Source organism: Tamandua tetradactyla, chromosome 4, assembly GCF_023851605.1.
Source record: "Tamandua tetradactyla isolate mTamTet1 chromosome 4, mTamTet1.pri, whole genome shotgun sequence".
Classification (NCBI taxonomy): Eukaryota; Metazoa; Chordata; class Mammalia; order Pilosa; family Myrmecophagidae; genus Tamandua; species Tamandua tetradactyla.
The window spans coordinates 57960929-57970713 of NC_135330.1; the positions used below are offsets into that span (position 1 = coordinate 57960929).

Consider the following 9785-nt stretch of genomic DNA (forward strand, 5'->3'; position numbering starts at 1 on the left):
CACCCAGGATGTGGGCATAGCTCACCAGCAGCCACGTGATCAGACATTAGAAAAACTGCTCTGACTCTCCTGCAGCCCACAGGTTCCCACCCTCTGCGGAGAGCCTTCAGGGGAAACCCAAGCGTGGAGGCTGGAATGCCCATGGAGGGAAAGGCCCAGAAAGCATTTATGCCCAGGCCTCTGCCCATCTTGTATTTGGCCTGGGAGAAAAATCTTTGACAGGAACAACCTGGAAATTTGCATTTGCAACACTCCTTGAGCTTTAGAGCTATCTTCCAACTCCATGCTGGGGCTCTCCAGGTACCAACTAGGGTGACCTTCTGTCCCAGTTTGCTCAGAATGATCCCATTTTATGATTGAACGGTCTGGGTTAATTATGATAGTGCCTCTTTCACTCTCAAAAAGTTATCCTAGTTTGGGCTTTTATTGTAAAGGTCCCCGGCTGCAGCCCAGCAACACGCGCTCCCCAGTCAGTACCTGAGACCAGTGTCACCGCCGGCAGCAGACCACCTACTACATGGCTTGGGTCTAGAGAGATGTGGGTCTTCAGAGCCTTTTTAGTGCTAAGAGTCTGGGCCGCAGGCAGCCCGAATGGTGGAAGAACAGAACTTCTGGATGGACTCTTCCTGGGAATCTTTGCTAATTTGCAGCAGCTGGACAATGTTCCTCATCAATATATATCTGTCAGCATAACTGTTGCATCATTTCACTGTGGTGACAGGTACTCAGCTCTGGAGTTCTAGCTAGGAAAAACAACCGGATTTGAGCCTTTCAGTGCTTTGCGATAACCAGAAATATCTGCTCTTGAAACTAGTGGGCCTCTAGGCAAGTTGTCCCTGCCCACTGGGATGTACCACCTGTATGCCCTCCATCTGTATCTCTTACCCCGTCAGACATGGGCAGCATTCCCTGGAAGCTATGTGATACCAGAGCAAAAGTACCAGAACCTTGCCAAGGTGGGGGGAAGAGAGTCTAATGTATCCTTCCCTGCTGTCACCCCATGACCAGCCATAGGCAGCATGGACAAGGTCCTAGTGCTGAAGGCTGAAGCTCCCCATGCCGTCATGAGTTCTACAAGACCCAGGAGAGCACTCAGTGTTTTGAGTGCCTTGAGGCAAGGCTGAGAGAAGCTAGCTACACACCCCACAAGGGCCTTACCACTGGACACCAACTATCTACATATGTCAGAAGCACTCCATGAACTAAAGCTACAGAGTAGAGAGATAATAAAAGAAGACAAGCTGCCTGCAGCAGCCCAGTCTCCTCCAAGCAGCAAGAAAAGGTTGGTTCACTTCTGGTTCTTCCACAGCTTTTACCTGGCCCAAATTCTAGCACTGTAGATTCCAGAAGTGGGGATAAGGACAGAAATTCATCAGAAAAATGGAGTCTCTTTGGACAAGATCCCTCCAGAAGTTGATTTGGGGAGGTTTTGCCACCCAGGCCTACAGAGGAGCTCAGAAGCCCTCTCTAATGGAACTGACCCGTGTCGAGGCCACCCACGTGGCTGAGGACCCTGCATCTTCAAGCAGCCCAAGATGGACATGCCAGTAATGAAGGGAAGTAACCACTGGCTCAGATCCATAATCTCAAATCCCAGGACTCAGGCGTACTCATGCCCACTGGGTTCTAGAGGGGTTTCTATTCTAGGGACTCTGGATAGAGGGTATCTTGCTCTCTATCCCTTTTGCATCTTGGCTCTGACATAAGGAAAGGTATAAATACATACATTTTTAAATATATTTTTTTATTTATTAGAAAAGTTTTGGTTTTACAGATTCTATGTGTTTTTAGACAATGAAAGGAAACTTTTAGATGGACAACTCTTCCATTAAACTGAATACTACAAGGTGAACCACTCACCTACTAATTACATAAACAGGGTTAAAAGAACATTAATTTCTAGGCATCATAGAACAAAACCTACTACAGTTCATAAACCTATTAACAGATTAATATGAAAGATTTTATACTGTTTTTACTCAGTGCTAAGTCATAAAATTTTGCTGGTGTTTAGTAAATCATCTGAAAATAGTCATACAGACTTTTATTTGCAACACATATAACAGATACAGGATTACTGTCCAGTATATATAAAAGGCTACTACAAGTCACTAAGTAAAAGGCAAGGAGACCAATAAGAAAATGCCAATTCACTCACAAGAGATAGGAAAAAACAATCATTATGTTTTTAAAATAATGCTAACTTTTCCTAGTAATTAGGGAAATGAATACTAAAATAATGATATTTTTATTATTGGCTCTGATGTTGACAAAAATTTAAAAGACTGATTTTGTGGTTATGGGAAACTGGATTCACTTACAGCCTTTGTGGGAGTGAAATCAGATACAGTCTTTTTGGACTTCCACAGTTTATGCTATAAACATTATATGAATTATTTGTTATAAGGAAAAGTGTATATTTTTAAAAACCTGTTAAACTGAGGCTAGAGCTGGAGCCATAATTGGCTTTTGATAAACATTAGTGCAGAGCTTGTTTTTAGCGTGTGGAAGAAGCTATTTTGTACTGCTTTAGTCTGAATTAGACTAATCTCGGCTGTGATGCATTAGGGCCTTCATTCCCTATTCTGTATCATTTACCCTAGACAAGAACTTTGATTATTGCTATTAGGTGAATGAGGTGTGTGATGTTCCAAAACCCTGGCTTCCTGATTTGTTTACCACTAGCGACATGAGCACTGACAAACTACGGAGTAGCTGTGTCCACTGACTGGTCTGACAACACTGACCCTCTTGACCCCGTGCTGGTGCTGTGCTCTGGCCATGTCGGGGAGGGACACGAAGATCTGTCTGAGAACCGGGGCAGTAAAAAGCCAGCTCGGCAGGAACTCCTCTTCCTATCCTGGAAACGGACTCTCCTGGCCGGGGGAGATCTAGTGGATCGCTTCATCCTGCAGCCAGTGCTACCCTTTTGGGCCAGTACTGGTGGAAGGATGTTTCTCTTTGGTGTGTCACAGAGCAAACCCTAGGTCTCTCATATCCTTTCTTGCACTTTAAAGTGAGATAATTTTATTCCCATTTGGTTGAAAACGTCCTACGGGGAAAAATTCAGTATACTGGTTTTGTATTGATGAATGAATGCTGAAATGTTTATAAAATCAAGATGATAACCACAATTAGATTATAGTCTTAAGGCTTGTATGAAACTATTATCACCCTATTTTGATTTCCTTGTTCAGCCCAGGACCTGAAACCATTTTTTTCTGGGGCGTGGAGGAAATTAAGATATTCTATATGAAAGCATTTTTTCCCCAAAATGAGCCTCGTACCTTAATATGCATTCATACCCTACAGAAGAGAGGAAAGACGGAAACGGCCTTCTTATTTTTTCCTACTGTTACATGTTCAATTACTGTCTTATGACGTGTCTCAAATACCTGCTGTTTTATGTTCTGGGTATTATCTTGTCCTCGTAAGGAGCTGACCTTTCCACATAGAGGCCCTGGCACATAGAATGATCAGAACAATTTATTTGCTTCTTCTGTTATGCTTGTTTCTCCTACTTGTTTTCTCAATAAAAGTACTTACTGTGTTCTCAAAAAATATATACCCTGGTTTGGAACATAAATTATTTTGTTACCCTTTCTCAAACTAACAATCAAAACTGAATACAGGGCGGGCCACGGTGGCTCAGCAGGCATGAATGCTTGCCTGAGATGCCAGAGGACCTGGGTTCAATTCCCAGTGCCTCCCTATGTAAAAAAAAAAAGAAACAAAAAACTGAATACATGCTTTCTTCCCCTCTCTGTGTTCTCTATCTCAACTAATGAGACAGAAGCCAAACAGTCACCAAACAGAGAAATATCAGGCCCATCTTTGACTCAGCCGCTGGTTAGCTGTTGAGACCCATCATGACACAATTATCTCTTGAATAGATCCCTTCCTTTCTGTCCCATGCTGATAATCTATTTCAGACCCTCCTCATCCCCAACACATATAATTACAATGGCCTGCAAAGGGGTCTCCCTGGTTTGACTTCTCCCCTTTCCAATCCACATTCTATCTTTTCAAACACAGATTTAGGTTCTGCCCCTACTCAAAACTGTCTAAAGAATGAAATCCACATCTCTTTGTGATCTCTTCCCAAACTATCTTTTCTGCTGCTTCTCCTGCCACCCTCCACCCAACCTTGGATCTGGGTGCAATGTGCAACTGCTTCTGGTTCCATGAAAAGTTCATGTTTCTACTTGCCTCTGCATGCTTGTTCCTTTTACTGACCCTTTTGCTGCTCTTATTTACCTTTCAACTCCTTCCAGAAACTGACTTCATGTGTTATCTCTTGGAAAGCCTCTTCTGATTCCTCCCCCCATCAGAAGTAATTGCTCCTTCCTCTAAGCTCTAAGAGGACTTGCTTTTAAATATTTAATACAGCTTGATTTCTGTTATGTTGTCTGTTCCAAATACTGCACATGCCTCTCTTCTAGTTAAACCATGAACCTCTGAGGTCAAGAATAGCATCTCTTGTGATGCCCAAAACCATGCCTGCCCACTGAAGAGTCCACTGTAACTGAACTGAAACAAACAGAATTGATCCACTTTGAATTTTCAACACCAGGTTGCCCAACAAGTGACTCGCTCATTCCCAGTGGACTGTGAGAGGGTACTCATATTGTAACATCAGTTCTAACAAAGCATCTCATGGGAAGGATGTCTGCTAAGAATTCAAACATTACTGGAGTCACCCAGAAATCCTGCTGCACCCAGAGTGAGCTTTCCCTCACCCATCCTCTCCTCCCCGGGGCCCAGCTCCCTCTTTCAGGCCAGACTTCATTCTCACCCTTCTCCATGAACCCTTTCCTCATTCCCTCTATCCATAAGGAATCTCTCCCCCCTCCAATCCCCTGACAATTCACTCTGTCTTTAATCAGGCACCATCTTATGTCATTGTGCTGGTTTGAAATGATGTAGGGACCCTAGAAAACCCATGTTTTAATCCTAATCCCATTTTGCAAAGGCAGCCGTTTCTTCTAATCCCTATTCAGTACTGTATGTTTGAAACTGTAATTAGATCATCTCCCTGGAGACGTGACTTAATTAAGAGTGGTTGTTAAACTGGATTAGGGGAGATGTGTCTCCATTCTATTTGGGTGGGTCTTGATTAGTTTACTGGAATCCTATGAAAGAGGAAACATTTTGGAGAAAGCTGGAGATTCGGAGAGAGCAGAGAATGACACAGCCACAAGAAGCAGAGAGTCCACCAGCCAGCGACCTTTGGAGATGAAGAAGGAAAGTGCCTCCCGGGCAGCTTCATGAAACAGGAAGCCACGAGAGAAAGCTAGTAGATGACACCGTTTGCCATGTGCTGTTCTCTCTTTTCACTTGAGAGAGAAACCCTGAACTTCATCGGCCTTCTTGAACCAAGGTATCTTACCCTGGATGCCTTAGATTGGACATTTCTATAGACTTGTTTTAACTGGGACATTTTCTCGGCCTTAGAACTGTAAACTAGCAACTTATTAAATTCCCCTTTTTAAAAAGCCATTGCATTCCTGGTATATCGCATTCCAACAGCTAGCAAACTAGAACAGTCATCTTTAGTACTGCCTTTACTGTGTCTGTCTCAATAGGTAGTTACTGTGGAATGGGGGAGGATGGATGAGAGCAATAGACTAGCAGTCAGTTGGCCGGAGCCTGCATCCCATGCTCTGCTCTTTCCCAGCTGGATAAGCTGACCATACTCCTTCCATTCTGACTTTAAAAGGAGAACCTTTTGATTAGCAAAGCAACTGTTAGGTTCAGATATGCAGCCAGGTAGCTCAGGAAGCTAAACCTTGGCTTGAGAGCCTCCCCCACTCCCACCCACCCCTTTGCTCACCAGATGGCAAAACTCCTCTTTCCTAGAGAAATGAACACCAGGATGGCTGAGGCACCCTCCCTTGTAAAATCCTCATTTGGGCTTCTGTTGCCTCATCTTTAAAACTGGGGAAAAGCACACCATTGGGGCCGAGGGAGGAGGGAGAAGCGAGCACTGAAAACAGATCCGGCCCTCATGTACCCACCACTTCTTGCAATCTGGTATCAGAACCCTGGGAAAGCAGGACCTCCATTTCACGTACCAAAAAATCCTGATGACTAACAGAAGGGGCAGTGGACAAGCTCCCACCGGGAGGCAGGTCAGTTCCCAGCCCTGAGAACTTTTCCTCACAGGACCCAGTTGTGAAGCCACCTCTGCCCTGTTCCTGCCCTTCCCCCCTTGGGACAGTTCCAAACAGGAGGCCATCATCTCTACCACAAAGCCTGCCCCTTCCGCCCCACACCCTCCTCCTTTCCTCCTCCACCACCTTCCTGCCCACCCATTCGTCTCGCTCTGGGGCGGCAGGAAGGGAGGTGCAGGGCACTGGCCGTGAAGCTCAATCCCGCCTCTCTTCACTCAGAGCTGCCGCTGCCACCTGCGCCGAGTGCTGAGTCCGGCACAGGTCTGGTGGCCATGCACCCCACCAAGCCCTGGAGCCCCAGCCCGGGAGCAGCGTCCGCAGACTATTCCGGGGACTACTCCGGTTTTGGCACCCTGGAGGAGCTGGAGCTCTGTCCGAGCCCGGACCTGCCTTACAGCTATGCCTACATCCCCGCGCTCTACCTGGCGGCCTTCGCGGTGGGCCTGCTGGGCAACGCCTTCGTGGTGTGGCTGCTGGCCAGGCGGCGGGGCCCGCGGCGGCTCGTGGACACCTTCGTGCTGCACCTGGCCGTCGCGGACCTGGGCTTCGTGCTCACGTTGCCACTGTGGGCCGCGGCGGCGGCGCTGGGCGGCCGCTGGCCCTTCGGCGAGGGCCTCTGCAAGCTCAGCTGCTTCGTGCTGGCGGGCACGCGCTGCGCAGGCGCGCTGCTGCTCGCGGGCATGAGCGTGGACCGCTACCTGGCGGTGGTGAAGCTGCTCGAGGCGCGGCCGCTGCGCACCCCACGCTGCGCGCTGGCCACGTGCTGCGGCGTGTGGGCCCTGGCGCTCCTGGCCGGCCTGCCCTCCCTCGTCTACCGGGGGCTGCAGCCCCTCCCCGGGGACCACGGCAGCCAATGCGGGGAGTTACCCGACGACGCCTTCCAGGGCCTCAGCCTGCTGCTGCTGCTGCTGACCTTCGTGCTGCCCCTAGGCGTCACCCTCTTCTGTTACTGCCGCATCTCGCGCCGCCTACGCAGGCCGTCGCACCTGGGCCGGGCCCGGAGGAACTCGCTGCGCATCATCTTCGCCATCGAGGTCACGTTCGTGGGCTCCTGGTTGCCTTTCAGCACCCTGCGGGCAGTCTTCCATTTGGCGCGTTTGGGGGCGCTGCCATTGCCCTGCCCCCTGCTGCTGGCGCTGCGCTGGGGCCTCACGGTCGCCACCTGCCTGGCTTTCGTCCACAGCTGCGCCAACCCGGTCATCTACCTCCTGCTGGACCGCTCATTCCGCTCCCGGGCGCGGCTCCGGGCCTGCGGGGGCGCCGGCCGCCTGGCGCACAGGATCAGCTCGGTCTCCTCGCTCTCTGGGGAAAACAGCTCCGTCTTCCGGAGCACGTCCTGCAGCTGGGGTCGGGCCCAGCAGGCGCACGCCGCCTCGGCCGCCCTGTCGCCGAGCGGTGGAGATAGGGGACAGCGCAGCACCGACAGGAAGGAGGCATAGGGAGTGGGCTGGGTTCCCGAAACCTTCCTATTCTAGTGGCAGCAAGCGGCCCCACCAGTACTGCCACCTGGCACTGCCTGGACTCTCAGGGTCTCCTCCTCCAGCTTTCCCCGAACCCCAGAACTATTTTGACTCTCCCAAATCAGGCTGCTGTGACCGCCTGTTCTCCCAGTGTGCACTTTGGCTAATTTTCTCCAGTCCAAGAAAGGTCCTATGAGTTGAAGCATTAAGCAACCTGGAAACCCAGGGATTCACCAGATAGGGGGAAGAGAAGTGGGTTTCCTTCTCCATTCCATCCGGAATTGCACTGGCGGGAATACCAAACCCAGACCCCTAGAGGCCACCCTTAGCTCCAGCTGGTCCTCTCTGGTTCCCTACAATAGCCTTTGCCTTCTGAGAAAAACCTTCTCCACGTCATACTCTCTGGCCCTCCGAAAAACTCATACAATCATTCCAGAGAACAAGGGAATTGACTGCCCTTTTGTGCTCAGTCAACTTTGTCATTGCATTTGCGATATCATTAGTCACCATCCTTTCAGACTTTCCATTTCAAAGCTCACGAAAGCCAAAGGAGCCAGCTCCAGTGCCAGAATCTCAGTTTATTCCTCCCCTCGGCTCCCCAGAAGGTATAAGCAGCTCTGCATTTGTACCTAGTGACCCTTCTCCCCACTGTGGTTGCATCCCTCAGAACTCACCCTGGAAAGACTCACCCTGGAAGTTGTCCTGACCCTGCCCTCCGGACAGAGGGCTCCGAGATCTCTCACCGAGTGTTCAACCAGGAGCCCTAGAATCCTCCATGTGAGCTCAGCCTTCTCAATAAACGCTTTTGCTAACGCTAGCCTGATCATTTTATCTTGACTTGAGCAGCGGGGTTCAGGATGAGACATTCCTGAAATGAGTGTCAGGAGGCAGATCGCACACTGGGTCAGACAAAACTCAACCCAGTAGTTGTGGTTGACCTCAGGATGAGGGGGTTTTGTTGTCATGTCGGTGGGCCGTGAGGGTGCATCAGTGGGTGCAGTAACCCACGGGAAGGCAGCAAATAGTTTATTCTTATTGTGTCAAAGAAATTTTCACATATGAAGGTTACAGAGATACAAACAAAAAAGATTTAAGGGCACCTGTCAGCCAAGTATCCCTGCCAAGAAGAGATGTGCTGTTTTGATTTTCAAATATGTATCAGGCCATTTTTTGTACTCATTTTCCTGTACAAGTGTTTGGGATTATCTGTTTGCTATGTGACTTATCCTTTGAGGTTTCTGGAGTATTTAGAAATTCAATGTTTATACCTTTGATTTAAAAGGATTTGGCATAAGGAAAGTCAGCCGGTAACCCTGCTCTCTTTGAGAACCTCCTTCCAGCCAGAACCCCAGCGGGTCAGTTATGGAGTTGTAGGCTCTAGGGGTAGCACCCATTCAGATGAGCAGAGCAGCTGGAACCACAGCTCTCTATTGGGCTTGAAGCCTGGGAATTCCTCCTCGGGCTGTTTCAGCCCCCCACCCCACATCTAATGCCATCACATTTCTTTTCATCACGTGGGACTGCTGGATTGGAATAGATTGAACAGCACACCAACCCTGACCCCACCTAGCCCCTACTCCCCCAGGAGGTCAGCTGTCCGGAAGCATACCCACGTATGCTTGTCCAGACACAAGCCTTGCAGCCTGTGGGGTCACCAGTGCCAGTGGGTCATACTTCAGACACTTTAATATTTGAGAATTCAGGAATTTTGTGTTTATGGTCCTTATCTATCCTCACCATTGTTCTGAGGCAAGGAATTATTCTGTTTCATATGACTGAGGCCCCCCAGGACAGGGAAGATGAATCTCATCTGGGTTTCTATGTGGCAATGTCTGAGGTTACAGAAAGGACCTACTCAAGGCTGTTTGGGCTGAGCGCCCACCCTCAACCTTCCCAGCATACAGACTAGTTGAACTTCCTGAAGACAGATAAGAAGGCTTCTCCACAGCCTAGTGGGCTTTCATCTCCCCTCCCACAGCAGTTATTGAAACTCAGCATTTCCCTGCTGCTGCAGAGATATACCTGACATGGAGGGAAAGTTCCCTCCCTTTGCTTGGGTAGGTCCTTGCTTAGTCTACCATGTGTCCCTTGGACAATCTCTCTTTTACTCAGACAAGAATGAAAGAGGGTCAATTGACTTCCCATTTCTAAC

At 49.0% G+C, this 9785-nt stretch overlaps 1 protein-coding gene and 1 pseudogene across 1 annotated transcript; both read left to right on the plus strand.

Annotated features, from left to right (window-relative positions):
* Positions 1 to 788: 788 nt before the first annotated feature.
* LOC143680249 (putative monooxygenase p33MONOX pseudogene) lies at positions 789 to 1630 on the plus strand (annotated as a pseudogene).
* A 4815-nt stretch (positions 1631 to 6445) lies between these two features.
* Positions 6446 to 8428, plus strand: GPR25 (G protein-coupled receptor 25). Its single transcript, XM_077155776.1, has one exon. It carries the CDS (start codon positions 6446 to 6448, stop codon positions 7610 to 7612), a length of 1167 nt encoding a protein of 388 aa, XP_077011891.1. The 3' UTR covers positions 7613 to 8428.
* The last annotated feature ends 1357 nt before the right edge of the window (positions 8429 to 9785 follow it).

Coding starts and splice junctions, on each gene's coding strand:
- GPR25 (XM_077155776.1), top strand. CDS start 6,446: ATGCACCCCACCAAGCCCTGGAGCCCCAGCCCGGGAGCAGCGTCCGCA.